Source organism: Petaurus breviceps, unplaced genomic scaffold (genome assembly GCF_028583685.1).
Source record: "Petaurus breviceps papuanus isolate PSGF00001 unplaced genomic scaffold, PetGlider_PUasm1.0 175, whole genome shotgun sequence".
In the NCBI taxonomy this organism is placed as follows: Eukaryota; Metazoa; Chordata; class Mammalia; order Diprotodontia; family Petauridae; genus Petaurus; species Petaurus breviceps.
The window spans coordinates 26,926,921-26,946,271 of NW_027185764.1; the positions used below are offsets into that span (position 1 = coordinate 26,926,921).

Sequence of the window (19,351 nt, forward strand, 5' to 3'; positions counted from 1 at the left end):
AGAGAGAGAGAGAGAGAGAGAGAGAGAGAGAGAGAGAGAGAGAGAAATTTATCAGGGAAAACCTGAGTAAGGGATCCTTAGTTTTAATCATTCCCACAAAGAACAAGGGAACACAAGAGATTAAGAAGAAAAGAAATAAAAGGGGAATGGAGTTTTTATCTGGAACTCTCCTTCCTGGATGTTCTAGCATTATAGGAATTCCCTAGAAAATTTAAGACTTAATTAGATAATCAGTTTTTGATGTGCTTCCTTTATACATCAAAACTCTTTCTTTGAGATGACTTCTGTATGGCTGAATGCTTATGGAATATCTACTCATTATGAATATAGAAGCTAACATGAATGAGATTTTAAATATTGATTTTGCACACCGAGAATACTGGTGTCTAGAAATTCACTTACAGACCACTATAGAAGTTCATCCATGCTAGATGTAGTTAGGCAGTGTGCTGGATGACTAGTTGAGTGCTAAACTTGGAGCCAGAACGACCTGAATTCAAATCTTGTCTCAGATATTTACTAGCTATGTGACCCTGGGGAAGACACAACCTCAGTTTCCTAGTTTGTAAAATTGGGATAATAACATCACCCACCTCTGTTATGACAATCAAATGAGATAATTTATGTGCAGCACTTTACACACCTTTAAGTGCTAATAAAGGGAAGCACACCAGTGTGGGCTTGTGAGCTCCTACCATTGTAAGAGACAGCATACCTCTGTAAATGTAGGTGGCAAGTGCTCTAGAGGATCTAACCCACAAGGCAGGTTGAGCACCTACATAAGAAACTAAGGATATCAACACATGAATCAGCTGAGGCTGAGACATACTGGGACTATAGTGTTTGAATGGTATGGGGAAGGGGCTTCTATCTTTTGTCACAATGGCACACTGGAATCCTCTTGCCATCTCCATCTTTATTTTATGAAATGACTAATTCTTGTAACCGTTGATTTCATTAAGGGAAACCATTGAACTTCTAGTTGTAGTAATGATAATAATGTTTATATTTATATAGTGGTTTTTTTCAACTTTTAAAAGGACTCATTTTATTTCCTTTTATTTATACTACAGTTGCCCCCTTTAAATCTTCAAGGAATGCTGCCTCACCTTAATATCGCAGATTTTAGGGGAAAAGCTCTACGAACACTTCTCACAATCTTCCATACTTTGATCCTATATCCGAGTCTTTATCTGTCAAAGGAGAGTCTCATGCCTTTATGCTCCAATGCATTCTATCTCCTTGATAAATTCAGTTGTTAATCTCTGAATCTTTTCCAATTCCCTGATGTATTTCTTGAGAATACAGGAACCAGGATTTATTTACATTTGATACTCCAGACAGGTAACATTTAAATTTGTCTTTTTGGGGGGTGTGGGGGAGGGTTTGGAGGGGGAGAGCAAGGCAATTGGGTTTAAGTGACTTGCCCAAGGTCACACAGCTAGTATGTAGTGTCGAGTGTCTGAGGCTGGATTTGCACTAAGTCCTCCTGACTCCAGGGCCAGCTCTATTCACTGCGCCACCTAGCCGCCCTTAAATTTGTCTTTTGTAAAGAGCACAAGGAATAGGAAAACCTCAGTTACTCATGACAGAAGTGAGTGACTGAACTAGTAAGGGAGACCATTAGTTGAGAACAAGACTAGCCCTGACTATTACCTGTCACTAATAGTTCTTCATGCATTCAACAATGGTATACTTATGAGGCCTATAATATAATCTACAAAAAGATTAAGAAACTTATATGCAGCCAGGGATAAGGATGAACTGGCTTCTTTAAGAATCACAGTGTTTGCAATAAGTAACTGACCATAGTAATCTAGTGTTTGATAAATCCAAAGATCAGGCTTTTGGAGAAAGAACTCACTATTTGATAAAAAAATATTGTGAGAAACCTTGAGAGCAGTTTGGCAAGGCAGAAACCAACATCTTCCATCATATACCAAAATAAAGTCAAAATGGGTAAATGATTTAGACATAAATGGTGATATCATAAGCAAATTAGAGGACCATGGAAAATTTTACCTGTCAAATCTAAGGAAAAGAGAAGAGTTTATGACCAAACAATAGAAAAAGAATATCATGGGAAGTAAAATGGATAATTCTGATCAACATGATTAAAAAACTTTTGCACAAACAAAACCAATATAGCCAAAATTAGAAGGAAAGCAAAAAACTGGGGGGGGGGGTTACAGCAAGTTTCTCTCTTAAAGGCCTCATTTCTAAAATATACAGGAAACTAACCCTGAAATCTGCAGCAAGGCCACACATGAGAGCCGTTCCACTGGTTCTTTACCTAGACCTGATCTTTGATGTTCCAATGACCAACGATCTCTTGAGAAAAAGGCTAACCTTTTTAATTCCAGTTTCTAATTCCCATTCAAACCATTGGACAGTAAGCCATCCAGGTAACAAAATTTGGCAATAACTACCTTTATTTTTGCTTTAGATGAAAACCTTTGCTGAGGGTCTGTTGTGTCTTGCTCTGGACATGTAATTTCATCAGGAGAGGGAGGTGTCAGTGAAGAAACTCCCTCTATCAATATGGATCAACAAACATTTATTAAGCCCTACTATGTGCAGGATGTGTTGGTGGTGGTACTGGAACCTAGGTCTTCCTCACTCTAACCCCAGCTTTCTAGTTACTCTACTATTTTTTCATCCTGGTCTCCCTAAACCTTAGCACTGCCCCTTATATAAAAGAGGTACCCAAGAGTTGCTGAATTTGATGCTCTGTATATAAGGTGATTTTAAGGAACAGGCAATGAAGGCAACTAAAATATGCTTTCTATAACAGAGGCTTATATACTCACAACTGCTGCAAAGATGTATTTTTGGTCTTTTTCTTGTAAGAAGAGTAGCACATCACTCAGAAGCAGAGCTAGGATATCTTGGAAGAAAAGCATCAGTAGAATTTAATGAAAACCATACCACAGTTAATTTTTCTTCATAGAGTAAAATTCTGTACTTTTAAAACTTAAAAGGATAGTTTCCAACTTAACTTTACTACAGGATTTAAAACTATAATTAGATAATTATGATTATCTAACAAATTACAATTTATAAATTATATTGTATAATTATATAATAAATTATAAGTAGATGATTATGATCATCTAATAAATTGCAATTTATAGATTATATTATATAATAATAAATCATAATTAGATGACTCTAAAGGTGGCTCCTATTAGAGATTTTTCTGTTTGGAAGGGAAAAAAATAATATTAAAATAATAACTAGCAGAAAAAATTGTTAACTTTTAAAGAAACTACAGCTTTGTAAAAATCAACAAATATTTGCCAAATGGGTGCTATGTTGGGAAATGATGAATTTGTATCTCAATAAAATAAGCCCAATTTTAAATTTAAAACATCAGTGGATAGCTCCTGCATTTTGGATTGCAGGTGTCACATTCCTAATAGTCATCAATGAGGGCAAAGCCTGCTCCTATGTTTTGTGTTTCCCGGCTAAGCCTTTTAGGGGTATGCATCATTACCATAAGTTATTTCTTTTAAAAAATGCAAATTTTAGTGTGACTGTTTATAAAAATTACTTATAAAATTTATGAGAAAATTTACAAATGAGCATTTTGCTAAATGAAAAATACCTCTGTGACAACAACTAGCCAGATTTTTATCATTCTAATTCCGACTACATATTTATTTCAATACCCTGAAAGAACTGAGATTTCACTTGTGGAGGTACCTGTACCATCACTTCTGTCTAAGTTTTTCATATACTTACAAATTCATAAAATGTGATTTTGTTTTGGAAGCAAAATATTAAAGTTTTCATTTGGGACAACAGCCCACCATTCAAAGATCTCCCATTGGTATTATCTGACTGAGCTTATAACTTGATCTTTCATACAAGAACAATTAAAACTACACTAGGTGTTATGTGACCACACATGAACAGGTGGCATTTTTTTTTCATTTAAAAATTTAGCCTTCTGCTAAATTAAAAGCAAGTGTAAGAGAAGATCAAGGAATTGTGTGCACAGACATTTTACCTTTGAATCGGCCCGTGGCAGTCTTCCAGTAAACGAGACCATCATATAACAGGGTCCTTTCTTTGCTTATCAGAGCTTGCTTCCTGAAAACGTGGCCATTTTTAAGCTTTGTATAAGTTTTGTTTTCTATTTTATTCAGGATCTCCAGCCATTTTTGCTTTTTCTCATACTCACTGACTTTTAAATCCACTGCCGCAATCATGTCTTTAATTAAGCAAAGAGCTTTGCACAAGTCTTTATGTTCTTCAGTCCCTTCTGTATAAAGCCAAAAATAGACATTGTAAAATTAATCATCTCTGTCCAAGGAAAATTATTGTTCTCCAGTATTTTCAATCTAGTTAAATATATTGTTTGATAGCTATCTTACCACAAGGAATATGGCAAACTCATTTAAAATCCCGTGTTAATATTGTGGGTCCCAAATAGAATCATAAGAACTTTAAAAATATGATTTTGGAAGATCCTCATTGTTAAATAAAAATCTAAAATCACAAAATTATTCTAAATTATATGTACTATATAAATACATTATATTATAAAAACAGAGATGTACACAAAGATTTTGAAGTCAATAATCCAAAGATTAGAAGTAGACAACTGGTTGATAAAATGGAAAATTGGATTTAGGCTTCCCTCCCACCTTTCCAAGTTTTGTCCATTTTTAATTCTCAGCATTAACATGTCTGTCCTTAACCTAACTTCAACAGAGGGTAGTACAGAGAAAGCACACCACTGCTCATCTATTATTATTACTAATAATGATGAGTCACATTTATAAAATATTTTATTGGTTAAAAAGAAACTCAGAAAGTTACAGAACACTCTGAAATCATGAACCACCTTTGTAATTTGTTGTTGTTTAGTCATTTCAATCATGCCCAATTCTTTGTGACCCCATTTGGGGTTTTCTTGGCAAAGATATTAGAGTGTTTCGCCATTTCCTTTCCCAGCTCATTTTACAGATGAGGAAACTGAGGCAAACAGAATGAAGTGACTTGTCCAGAGTCACACAGCTGGTAAGTGTTTGAAGCCAGATTTTTAACTTTGGAAGATGTGTCTTCCTGACTCTAGGCCTGGTACTCTATTCAGTGTGCTACTCTTTGTAAATAAACGGGTTGACTCTTCTGGATATCATTCTGCTGAAATGGGCCAGCAGGCCATATCTTCTTACCACCTTAACCCAACATTGATCTGTTTCCATTTTATACCACCTATTATACTGTAAATACCTTAAAAGTAGGACTTATCTGTAGTTTTTTTCTGTTTATTCCCTAGCACCCAGCAATGTGCCTTTAACATAACAAGCCCTGAATAAATATTTGTTGAATTGACTCAAAAGGAATGATGCCCGACATTCTAATCTGTTGAGATCTTCAGTAGCTTCCCATTTCTTACTCCCTTGAGTTCAAAATGGTTCAAGGCCATTAACAATTTGGTACCATAGTAACTTTTTGGACATTATTTCCTTCCCAATAAGCTCCTCCTACTACTCTCTGTTCCTCAATAGGAACTAAATTTGCCTGGCTCTAATCTGAATCCACCCACCATCTCCACTCTCTCTCCTACAACCTGAGGGGGTCCTTTCTTCAGCAGAAGATACTAACATCACCTGCTTTGTAAATCTTTAAGTGTGAAATAAAGGAAGTAATTATTCATATTCCTTGTATCTCATTGAAAAGAGCAAAAGAGACATGAGAAACTGAAAAGAGTTCTAAGGTGCTGGGGCCTGTGGAGGTCTACTCCTGTCATGACAGAGTTCTGAGTATACACAGCATCTGGCCTCCCCTTTAAGGTTCTTTTCCTGGTATGTGTTTCCCACAGTATAGATGCTTATTATCATTCCTCATGATGTCAACGGTAGTATTATGCACCCAATAAACATTCATTAAATACCCATTATGTGAAGAAGATGGGGGAGACCTAAGAGACTTAAGAGTATGGTCCAGTACCTCATGGAACTTCTAACATGGCATTATGTAAACACATTAGGAACTGTAAAGTGCTGTGGGAAGCTAGGGGTTGGGAGGATGCTTGGAGTGGGAGAGGGGAACTTTTTAGAGAAAGCTTTATAACATAGGAGATAGCATTTGAGTTGGACTTAGGAAGCTGGGCTCAAAGATATAGAGCCTTAGAGGCCATCGAAAAGCCAATGCTCTCATGCATAAGATGAGGAAACTCCGGACCAGAAAGGTTGAGTGTCTTAGCCAAGGTGATACAAGGGGTAAGCGATGAAGGTAGGATGTAAACCCAGGTCTTCAGACTTCAAAGCCAGTGCACTATACCATATTGCCTTAAAAGTGTTCCCCAGCAGAATGAAAGCTTGAGTGCTTTTCCTTTCCTTGCTGAACTGGAATTTTTGTCTTTGCATCCCAGCACCCAGCACCGTCTGGCACATAATAGGTATTTCATATATGCTTGTTGATATTTTTCCTTTTTTTAAAAAAAATTATTTTTAACCTTTTAAAAAAATTGTGCTCCAAAATTTCCCCCTCCCTCCAGTCATTCCCTCACCCTTTGAGAAGGCAAGCAATATGATATTGATTATACATGTGAAATCATACAAAACAGACATATTGATGGTTGATCCCTTCAAGGGGCCTGAGAAGGAGATTGTTAGGTAGATGTCACAGAAACCAAGGAAGGCAAGAGGCAAGGCAGCACGTATTTTTAAGCTCTTACCACGTGTCAGGTATTGTGCTAAGCACTGGGGAATACAAATATGAGTGTCCAGAGGGAGAAGATGGTCACTCCAGCTTTAACCAAAGTCCTGTGTTCTCTTGCTCCATCATACAGCATAGAGGTGACTCTGGGCTCCTAAGAGCTGTAACATCTGATCGCAAGCTCTGGCCAGGCTTATCCAGGCTGGAAAGGCCTGTTCAGTTACAGGCCCAGTGATGGACTCTTGTCTTAGAATTAACCAGCCAAGAGACCACAGCCTACGCTAGAAGTCTGGCCCCTAGGTGATAAGCTGTTTATTTTAGGAGTCTCTTGGAATGGTTTTGTTTTGAGGGGTCTTTTTTTGGCCACAGAAATCCATGAAGACATCCTAAGACATGGAAGGATTACCATCTGTGCCAAAGTATAAAGGGCCCCCACCAACGAAGGAGCTAATCTTAAGTAGAAATTTAAACTTTCCACTCATGCTCATGCTTCCTTGAACTGGCTTGTCAGAAGCTGCCCCTTGTAACAATGGCTCTCTACCTAACATTTCAGCATGAGGGAGAAATTGGCAACAGTAGAAGGAATGGAATGGCTTAATAACTGGAAAGTGGGCTGGGATGGAGGAAAGAGGTGGATTAAGGCAAACCAGATGCAAGAGTAAACTTAGTGGGGGGAACCAAGGTCAGTGGGAATGAGGCGCTGGGTTCCTGGGGGAAAAAGGCTGGTGTGGTCAGACTAGGGGTGTTTGGAATGTTGGCTCAGCATATTAATCCTCAAGTACTTGCCACACTAAATCCAAATGCACAAGCTTTTATACTCTATACTTTGTGAACAACTTTGTGAACCAGAGACAACAGGAATTTGCATGCTTTCAAGACGCAATAAAATTTCAGAGGATGTGAATAAGAAGGGCAAACATTTCCCCCCAGAGTTTGCCACTTACCCTTGGAGTACTGTAGTATCCTTTCCACCAAAACTGGGTATTTTGTGATGCGCTGAGTGACCAAGAGAATACACTCTGGAATTCCACGTCGTCGAGCCAAAAGGTTATTATTTCGTACCTGAAAATATGCATAAGTTCATATAAAGCACAAACTGTATTTTTTATTAATCTCTAAATTTTGAGTTTGACAATACAAGATGCACTATAATAGAAAAATATAAATATTTGAGTTGCACACATTATCTTCATCTTTAAAGAGTATAGTCATAGAATGCCTTGACTCACCTTTCTTAGGATATCCTAGATCTTGTGGCTCCCTTCCTTGTCCACTATTTCACTACATATGTTCTCTCCCCCATTCGAATGCAAGTTCTTTGAGGAAATGCTGTCTCATAAGTGGATAACTAGGTGACATAGTGGATAGAGTGCCTGGCCTAGAGTCAGGAAGACTCATCTTCCTGAGTTCAAATCTGGTCTCAGACACTTAATAGCTGTGTGATTCTGGGCAAGTCACTTAAACCTGTTTGCTCAGTTTCCTCATCTGTAAAATGATCTGGAGAAAGGAAATGGCAAACCACTCCAGTATCTTTGAAAAGAAAAATCCCAATGGGATCACAAAGAGTCAGACACAACTAAAAATCACTGAACAACAACAAATGCATAATAAATATTTTTTATTCATTCATTTGCCAGGAAATTTGGAGACTAAAATTTTAACTTAGTCTTCTGTATTTCTAATTCAAGTAACAAAAGTGAGATTCCTGAAAGCAATGGTGTATAGCCATGAATAATTTTTATGGTTAGTTCATTTAGCCCAGAATAATTTCACATAATCTTATCTTTGAGGAGGAGCCTACAGGTGATTAGCAATTTTAAAGGATTGAAAAGAGGCAGAACTTTAAAAAGATAAAAAAAACAAAAATGAAATTTACACGTCAAGTTTCACTGAATCTTATTTCCTATTAGCTTTTGGTACAACTCTAACATCCAAGTAAACTTTAATTAAAGAAAAATGAGAAATCAGCGGCAGAGTTCACCCTGAGGTTATTGTATTTTTGGCTGTGCATGTACTGAATATTCACACTTAACCTCCATTAAAGGAAGATTTTCCTTTAAAACCTTAGGATGCTCTTCATGGTATCAGGAGATAATAGATTTAGAAGAGGATGGAATCTTAGAGGTCATCTAGTCTAATTTGATTATTTTACAAATGAGGAAACTGAAGCTAAGAATGGCTAATGACTTGTGCAAAGTCACAAAAGTAAGGCTAGACAACAAGGATTTAAACCCAGGTCTCTGACCCCAAATCTAGAGTTCTTTCCATTGGACCATACTGCTTGGCTCTTAAATGAATTAAGGAGTGAGGGAAAAGGTTGAGGGAGAAAGTCTACTTGCCTTGGGGACTGCTGTTCTAAATATAGTCTATGAGAAAAGCAGGAAAAATCAAGATTAGCTAGCCTTCTCTGCTCGATTGTCAAATGTCACCATTGATCTTTCTGAGAATACATTCTACCATCTGTGATTGTGCAGGCAGATGGAGGTACATATTAGCTCTCCTGTACTATAAGCTAGGATTACAGATGCACCCAGAGTTTGAGAAAATGAATAGTTTTACAAATATAAACCAAATAAGCAAAGGAAACTGGGAGGAAAAAAATCCAATTCTAGGGGAAAAGAAACATCCCCTATTCATATCTGCCATGAATCTATTCCCTTCTCTTTTCCCTAAAAATACCACAGGAAGTAGGAGCTGGAGAGACCCTGGAAGAAACATCCATGAACCATAGTCCTACAGGCCACAGTGATATGTCATTATCACCACATCATAATTCATGTTGACACATATCAGGATTCTAAGATACTCACTTTGATGAAATTCTGAAATTTTTTATTCTGCTGCAACTCTTTGAAGAGGCTGACGGCTTCTTTATGATGGCTACAAAATTTTCCATATATTCTCTTCATAGTATTTGCATTTTCTTCTGAAAACTAATGGAATCATCAGTTAAATGATGGTTTACAAATCTGGTCAACTTTCAAAAACTGAGAGACGTAGCAAAGTGGAGTTACCAGAGTAAACCCTGAAGTCAGGAAGGCCTAGATTTACAACCTACCTCTGACACATCCCGACTGTGTGACTGTAGTCAAGTCACTGAACCTTACAGTGCTCTAGGCCACTCAGTAAGGTCCTACTGACCTGAGTGGGTAGAAGTTTCCTTCCTTGGCAACTCTCTATACCAATGAATTACAAGTCCAGACCTTATGCCCATTCCTAGTCAATATTGAAAACCGACTATATATGACATATTTCATTCAGCAAGGTAAGTAAAATTACACCAGAGAATGACAGATCCAATTAGAAAGATAAGTAATAGAATAAACTCGATATGGGCAAATATATAAATAAGTAACAGATGCATGTATTCCCTCTAGTTCTGTCAATCTGTGACCATAAAGAGATGATCTACTGTAGAAAATGAGCTTCAAAAGCCTGTCTGTTCCCTTCTCGAGTTTCATCAAGAATAACATGGATTGTAAATCTATAAATTAATCAAAATGTGGGTAAGGGGCTGTTTTTCTGGTTGCATTTTTTTGACAAAAGCATCACCAGTGATCTTTTGAAATCTTTTCCTCTTTGAGATATCTTGAAAATTTATCAGTGCTTTAAAAATTGTGTTGCCTATGGAGCAGAGTTCTTTTGAATATAGCAGAAGTTAAATGATGCAGTAGAGACAGGCCTAGGTCTAAAGTCAGCAAGATCTGAGTTCACATCCAGCCTCCCATACTTATTAGCTATGTGACCCTGGGCAAGTCATTTAATGTCTGAATGCCTCCATTTCCTCATCTGTAACAGGGAATAATAATAGCACAATTCCTAGCATTGTTGAAAGACTCAAGTGAGATATTTTTTGTAAAGTACTTTGAAAATCATATTTTCAAATGCTAGCTATTATTATCTGTTATTATTTTATATTATATTTATATTATATATTAATATATTTATTATATAATGTATTATATATAATATATTAATATAATAACAGTATATATAATACATAATATATTTATATTATATACTGTTGTTATTAATGGTAGTGAGGTGGTGAAGTGCATAGAGTCTGGGTCTGGAATCAGGAAGACTCTTCTTCATAAGTTCAAATCCAGCCTCTGAAACTTACTAGCTATTTGATACTGGGCAAATCACTCAACCCTGTTTGCCTCAGTTTCCTCATCTGTAAAATGAATTGGAGAAAGAAATGGCAAAACACTGTAGCATTTTTTCAAAGAAAATACCAAATCTGGTCAAGAAGGGTCATACATGACTGAAAAATGACTCAACAAACAACAACAATATAATTATTATTGTTATATTTGGTTAGGCTTCACACACTCTTATGTTCCCTTGTCATTTCTGCAAAATAGTGCATCAAATACTGAAGTGGTAGAGTACCAAATGTAGTAGGATTTCCACTATTAGATGCAATGAAAATAGATCGCAATAAAAATACAAGCAAATGTGTTCCATTCTGCACCTAACTGCTGTACTACTGGTTCTATCCTCGAATACAGTGGAGATGATCTGGCTCAAATAATGTACCAATCTCTCTCGAAGTTCCTTTTTCCTTTACTGAATTGTTTTCTTCTCTTTTTTAAGGTGGTAAGCTTATATCAACTTTCATGGCATTTTGCAAATAACCAAGTTCTCTAAATTGGCCCTGCCACATCTTTCTACTTGACAATAAAGTCAAATCTTTCTTGACTAAGGCAGTTTCATGGTTCTTACTTTTCATGTTGTCTGTTAGTTCAGTTTCCTAACTCTAAAAATGGCAACAGAGTCAATGTCTTTACCTTTATCCACTTCCCATTGTTTTGGAGTCAACAGATCAGGTTGTAACTCCTGTAATCCTGCAGAATATTGTCTTCTCACTTGGTCATAGGATTATAGACCAGGGGCTAACCCTCAGAGATCATCTAGCTGAATCCTCACCTTTTGAATATTAGGAAACACATACACATAGTACAATGGAGAGTGCTAGACCTAGAATCAGGAAGACCCAAGTTCAAATTCAGCTTCAGATACAAGATCTGTGTGACTAGCCGAGGCACTCTGTTTTCTGCAGTTTTCTTATCTTTCTCCCAGGAAGGTGTTGTGAGGATAAAATGGAATAATATTTGCAAAGCACTTTGCTGACTGTAAAGCACTATATGAAGCCTAGCTACTGCATCATTACTAAGTGACTTGACCAAGGTCCTGTGACTCTTGCTCTAACCAGTTAATGATCTGACTACATACAGAAAACTAATTATAAAACAGAGGTTATGTTGGTAACCAGTTACTTTCCATCTACTTAGATATAGTCAGTTTAATTTGTGAAGTATTTACTAATGTAGTCAGTTTAATCTATAGTCATTTTTTGGACAACGTTTCTTAGTGCTCACTATATTCAATATCTTCCTCTTTTTTCCCTCAAAGAATACACCCCTGATGTACAGATAAGGCACCACTGAATAGTCTTTGGTGTCTTTTATTCTTTGAACTTGAACCTTGTATTCCAGAATAGTTTTCTTTCTTTCTTTCCCATCCTCACTTATGCAGGAAAGTCAATGAATATCAAAGTAAATGCTGACTTAGTTTGAAGGGTCTTTTCAAGATCTTCATATACTTTCTCTTTCATTTAATATAAAAACTTTAGAGCTGAAAGAGATCTTAAAGGGCTGCTAATCCAACCCCCTCATTTTACAGTTAAGGAAACTGAGACATAGGGGATATTATGGGACCTGCCCATGATCCTACAATACAGTATCACAGATAGGATTTGAACTCTGGTCTTCTAATTCCAGGGGGCAAGTCGTGGGTGCACTGGATAGAGAGCTGGGCCAGGAGTCAGGAAAGCCTGAGTTCAAATACAGCTTCAGACACTTCCTAGCTGTGTGACTCTGGGTAAGTCACTTCACCCTGTTTGCCTCAATTTCTTTATCTGTAAAATGAGCTGGAGAAGGAAATGGCAAACCACTCTTGTATCTTTGCCAAGAAAACCCCAAATGGGGTCATGAAGAGTCGGACACAACTAAAATGACCAAACAACTACCTCTGACTCCAGAACAATCCTCTACAATGGATGCTGAAGCCTAAATTACAATTATCTTCATAGTGGTATGTTGGTTTATGTTTATAATGAATGCTACAGCATGCAGACTAGAAGAGTGAGTACCCCCAGAAAATGGTGCTGCCTTTGAGTAGAAGAGGGAAGTAATTCCGTCAATTCCTTTGCAGCTAAGTCCTGATTAGTGTGAATGATGAATCCCCTGAAATCACTACATCATTCAAGTTCCATCTAGCTGAAGCCAATTACCATACTTTATATACAATTATAACTTCTAAGAGTATGAGTTCAAATAATAGGATAGCATAGTGTTCATTATTTGTAGAAATCAGGACCTACTGTCTTTATTAAAAGAATCTGAACACAGTCCTTCTTTTACTTAGCTGGAACCCTTTTGTGCCTTCTAATTTCACTTATAGCAAAAATCATAACATCAATATAACTGTGTTCCTCCAAGAGCATTTCAGTTCATTAGACACTAAAAAGTTCTAAATCTCCTCACCCACAAAATGAAGAGGTTGAATAAAATGGCCTATCTACTAAGGTCCCTTCCTGTTATGGGTCCCTTCCTACAATGGTCCATCTAAGGTCCAAAATCCTGTGATGCTCTTAATCCCATCATTTAGTTATACTATAAGAACAGTCATCACTTTTGCAATATCTCTGTCAAATTTGACGAAGAGTTTGGGGTGGCTAGGTGGTGCAGTGAGTAAAGCGCCGGCCCTGAAGTCAGGAAGGACCTGAGTTCGGATCCAACCTCAGACACTTAACACACAAAAAAACCTAGCCTTGTAACCTCGGGCAAGTTACTTAACCCCAATTGCCCTCCAAAAAAAAAAGGCAAAAAATAAAGTTTGATAAAGAGTTTTGCCCACATATTACTTATTGCAAGGATAATATTGAGGATGGAATAAGAAAATGAAGACATTTCCAGAGAATAGTCCCAGAGAATGGACTAGCAAACTATCCTAGCATCAGCCTCCCAAGTCAGCAACAGAGAGAAAGCCACTTAAACTCATCTATCTCATATCTTCACAGGGATAAGAACTCCAAAAACCAAGAAAAAACCTAAACATTGTTCAATTTTTTACTTACACAGGCATTGAAAGTGTTTTTACCTGCTGCACCAGGATATCCCCAATTCGGTTGATGACAAAATTTCTGTCACTGCCTTCACAGGATTCCTGCCTCCTCTCCTTCATGCTATAAAAGAAATGCCTATGAATCTCTAGTAACTCATCTAAACAGGGAAATATTTTATCCACGGTGCTATGGTCAAGCTGGAGTTCTTCCTTCATTCCTTTTCTAAATATTTCAGACATGATGAGCAAGGTCTGGATGTGATGCATTTCAGTTTGCATCAGCTCTGTAACAGAAGAAAAACAGCAACCATCTTAGTCAGAAATGTTTGCTTAATATTTGTGTTGGGCCACACTAATGCCACATTCCTTAACATCACGCCAAGAAAGATTGTAATGTGTCAATAAAACATGGGGCACTTGCTTCTGTAAAAGAAATAAGCATTGATCCAACATTTCATTTAAAGCAAAAAAAATTTAATATTTTAACACTATTTTGATCTTCCAGAATTAAAAAAATGACAAATATATGTTGAATTTATTACATCAGAATTCACTGTCATAACCCAATAAGCCTCTACCTATCAATCCTGAAGCCAGTGTCTAAGTAATAAATCTCTTTTTACTGGGAGATCACTGCATATCTTTCCTATCTTCCCCTAGCAGACCTGTTCTTTATTGCTCTAGGCTTTGTTTTTCACCAAAACTCCATTTCCTCCAAGGGAAAAAAATTCCATGAGAGAGAATAGGTAATAACTCAAAAATAAATGGAGGGGTCAAAGGCACAAATTCCTGAGCATTGGTTGTTTCATTGTATAAGCTATGTCAATTTGATATAAGCATAGTAGAAACTCGGTTTTACACAGAACTTCTACAGTCCCACTTACGAAGATGAGAAAATCCTAAAAGGATCTTTTTTTTTTAGAATCCTAAAGTAGAATGCATTTGTTTGCACTAATTTGGCATTTATTATAGTCTATCCTGGACTACAGGGAAGTTTATCATCACACTATGAAAAAAGTACTAATTGGGAAAATTAATGACAAAGGAAATTTGCTGGGAAAGTGTTAAAGGTACTTAAGGGAATAAAATGTTCAACATGGATTCACAGAGAGATAAATCATGCAATTATTAGAAACTAATAGAGTGCTTGGCAACATTCTGTAGACTGGTAGTTATCCTAATTATACAAACTGAAGAATCTAACTGAATTTCTGAAAAATATTCTATGTGTCAGACTTGTCCTTTCTTCAGACTGGCCAATAACTATTCTAAAATGAGGTGTGAAGTAAAGAGGGGAGGGCCAATGGGTGGTGCCATTAATTTAAATCAGGTGCACAGAGCACCTGAGCCTGGATTGAGAAAGACTCATCTTCTTGAATTCTAATCTGACCTCAGACACTTACTAGTTGTGTGACCCTGAGCTTACAAGTAACTTCAGCCTGTTTGTCTCAGTTTCCTCATCTGCAAAATGAGTTAGAGAAATAAATGACAAACTTCTCCAGTATCTTTGCCAAGAAAACTACAAATGGAGTCATGAAGAGTCAAACATGATTGAAATAACTTATCAACAAAGAAAGGTATGACCTACAAATATAAATTACAGTGAATTTCCAAGTACCTATCATGTAGATATAATGGAGATACCTGAATGGTACCTCAAGGCAGCCTTGAACAACAGCCTTGAATCTACCACACATATCCAATAATGCTCACCAAAAATGACGTCCTGTCTTTTGATGACATCTTTTTCCTGCTTGCTACAAAATGCTGGCTCTACCGCCAGACTCCAGGACTCTGCTTCAAGCTCCTGAGCATCTGAGCTGAGGTCACTCCACAGAGATGAATCAACAACTTCTGGAACAGGTAGAAAACATGTACAAACTTAGCTGGATAGGCTTTTAGCAAGGACAGGCCTTCATATACAGGCAGGTGCAGCCATTTCTCCCAACCAATCAATGAACCAGAGCCAGCCTACTCAGGAAATGCAAATAATTCAACCAAATAAAATGGGATATATAAATGAATTATATATATATATATATAAATATATAATATATATAAATATATATCGTAAATATATATATATATTTTTAAAATTATATAAATATATATAAATAAATAAAATTAAAATGGGACCTGGGGACCTGCATAGAGACTACTAACCATGGGAAGGGACTTCAAAAGAGAAAAGAGTAATTTGCTATTGAAGTGTTGATACTGAGTGGTATTGATGGATGGGTATTGGTATTTTATATTGGTTCATTGGTACTGATGTTTGAAATACACATATAAAGGACTGCCAGGTCATTTTACATTTTAAAAAATCTTCTTTGGTGATCTTCAGTGTTTGCAAAGCCCATGAAAGATTTTGAAACTATCATTTCTCTCTCCCCTAATATTTTCCACCATTTATTCAAATACTGAATTTTGTCCTTGTCTGGTTTATTTATCTGTTCATTGCCTTGCTAGTCATCACTAACATGCCCATTAGGCAGCAGACAGATATTCAGTCATATGCTATAATGGAAATTTTCTATCACTCTGACAACTCTTGCAAAAATACTACAAGAAAAGCAATATTTGAATTTGCCCAGAGATTATATTACACTTGAAACATTCTCACACCTCTCTGTCAAGCTAGAAGAAACAATGGCCTATAGAACTGATAGAGGTTTCATATTTAAAAATATAAAGAAACATAATAAGGCCACCTTAAAACTGGAAGAGATCTTAATGGTCATCTAATCCAACTTCTACCTAAAGGATAGTTCCCCTCTCCAATAAGCAGTCATTCAGTTCATGTTAGAAGGTTTCTAGAAATAGGAAACTCACAACCTATCAAAGCAACCCTTTCTATTTTAGGGCAGTTTTAATTATTAGAAAGTTGCTGAAAACTGCCTCCATACAACTTGCACTGGCTATACTTCTACTCTCCAGGACTAAAGAGAAAGGAAAATTATGTGTATTTACACACACACACACACACACACACACACACACACACACACCATAAGCATATGTATGTATAAGTGTATTATTTCTTCCTCCATGAGACAACCTTCCTTTCCAACAATGAAAGGTTGAAATTATGACCCCACTGTCTTCTCTCTTCCTGGCTAAATGTCCCCGGCTCCTTAAATTAATCTGATAGGCTATAATGTCAAATCTCCTTGCCATCTTCACTATCATCTCATGGACATTCTCCAGTTTATCCATGTCCTTCTTCAAATATGGTGGCCAGAAGTGAGAATACTGCCAAGGCTGTGGTCTAAGCAGAGCAAGGCAGAACAATCACCTTATAATTCTAAACACTGCTTTTCTATTAAAGAAACCCAAGGGGAGAGTCAACATGGCTGAGTAGGTATAGTGCTGGAGTTGAAACTTGTAAGATCTGGGGCCAAAACCCTCTGTTAGCACTTATGAGTCGTGTGAACATTGACAAGTCATCCATGACTTAGCTTCATAACTTCATTGATAAAATGAAGGGGTTGGACTAGACAGTCTATAAATTTCCTCTTACCCCTAAATCTATGAACTATGATTTTATGAACTTTTGTATTTGCTTTATTTTTACTAAAAGTAATCACACTGTTGACAGGTATTGAGTTTTCCCACCAAGGTCACCTTCATAAATTCTTGGCGATTGATCCAAGGAACTACTGACTTTTGCCCTGTCACTATCCTCCTGTATTTACATTCTCCCTCAAACATAGCATAGGCATGGTATTTTAACCCTTTTCCCAGACTAAATTCTTACTTTAAATCCTATCTGTCCAGAACTAATGGACAAGAATTGAGATATTTATTTTAGTTGCCACCAGGCACTAAGTTCATTTGACATTACCAGAATTGTTAAATTCAACAAGCATATATTAAGCACACACTGTCTACAGTGCACTAGCAATAACACATGGTCCTTATCAAATTAGAGTGTGGTAGGGGGGAAAGTAAGAACCAAAAATAACCAATCCAGAATAACATGTGATATAATGGGAGGCTGACTTCAGACAAAGTTTCATACCCTGCCAACTTCATCTAGCTTGTCAGGAAATTCAACAAATTGATCAGGGACTCCACTCAACAATTTTCCCCACACCCTTGTGATGATGAGTTCATAAGACAACCAGCAAATAGGTATCTGTGAGATCGAGGCTAGAATGTAAGCTTCTTGAGGACAAGGACCACCTTCATTTTCATCCTTGTGTCCTCAGTGCTTACTTAGCACAGTATCTGGAATGCAGTGGGAGCTTAATGATTGATCCAAGGGACTGCTAGCAAGCAAACTAGGACGTGGCATTTGAGTTGAACTTTAACGACTAGATAGGAAGATGAGGAAGGAGGTAATGGCAGGTACTGGGGAAAGTGCATGTGCAAAGGGAGGGCCTGCCATGCCCATCTCTTTAGCAATCCAGATAATGTTCTGAGGCCAAGTTGCTGGGCCCCATATGAGACCCACCTGAATTGGATCTTCCCACAAGTGGGCTCAAGGGTCCCCTTTAGGGAGTTCTGATGTATTTGGAAAACAGGGTGGGTCCCAGACCCCATCAAAATTCTCCAAGCAGATAACAACTTCTAGAGTTCCCATGGCAGCTAGGTGGTGTAGTGGACAGAGCAAAGGACACAGAATCAGAAAGACCTGAATTCTAATCCTACCTTAGACACTCACTAGCTTTGTGACCCTGAACAAGTCACCTAACCTTTGTGAGCCTCAATTTCTTCATCTGTAAAATGGGGATAATAATAGCACCTACCTCCCAGGGTTGTTGTGAGGATCCAATGAATTAATATATGTAAAGTATTTTTGAAATCTTAAAGTGCTATATAAATGTTAGCTATTGGTTATCATTGTAAAGTTGTCTGGGCCAGCCTATTTTAGAGTATATTCTGCCCCCATATAATTTCAGATTTCAGTGCATTCTCCCTTCTTCGCCATGTCTAAAGCAATATCCACGGAGGGTAGAGTCTAAGCCAGAGACCTTTAATAGTGTAACAGTCCCAAAAAAGGAAAAAATCATAGTTGCCCATCAACCCACCCAACCAAGAGTTTATCCAGCACATACAAAAAAAGCAATTCAGTTGTGCTTGTGATTGGTGGCAGTGATTATGAACAATTTGTATTTATTACAGCCCTTCCAGTGTGGTTGGATTTTTTTAAAGATTTCTTTCATTTCAATTACTTCCACTTATCTAGGTTCTGCCTAACTTGGGGGGAGTTAAATTTCTGATCTTCATGAGGCATTTCTCGCCTCTTTAAAGGCAGAGGGAACATAAGAAATCTCCTGGGAGAACAGTAGTCACTTGGCATCATTTTAATTTAGGCATAAAGTATTGAATGCCCCATCAGATCCTAGGATTCCTCCCTTACTGTAACTGTGATAGCCTCTTGGACTCTTCACAGAATTATTTCATTCCCCCTGTACTCAGAAAGCAACTTTCATGCTTAAGAAAATACATGGTGGCTATAAAGCTTCAGGCCAGTTTCAGAAAGACAGCTGAAGAGTGCATTATATTTAAGTATGGAATGGCAGTTTAGTTTTAAATTTTGGGG

At 37.2% G+C, this 19,351-nt stretch overlaps 1 protein-coding gene across 8 annotated transcripts in view; it reads right to left on the reverse strand.

The window, feature by feature from the left end:
• Positions 1-19,351, reverse strand: part of ARHGEF28 (Rho guanine nucleotide exchange factor 28) — a 397,204-nt gene that overhangs the window by 77,721 nt on the left and 300,132 nt on the right. For all 8 annotated transcript variants that reach the window (XM_069084950.1, XM_069084951.1, XM_069084948.1 and 5 more), the window contains 6 exons: positions 15,517-15,657; positions 13,840-14,087; positions 9,483-9,605; positions 7,617-7,734; positions 4,013-4,267; positions 2,811-2,887 (listed from right to left, as the gene is read on the reverse strand). In XM_069084950.1, coding sequence (XP_068941051.1) covers positions 2,811-2,887; positions 4,013-4,267; positions 7,617-7,734; positions 9,483-9,605; positions 13,840-14,087; positions 15,517-15,657 — 962 coding nt within the window. The remainder of the gene's footprint in view (positions 1-2,810; positions 2,888-4,012; positions 4,268-7,616; positions 7,735-9,482; positions 9,606-13,839; positions 14,088-15,516; positions 15,658-19,351) is intronic.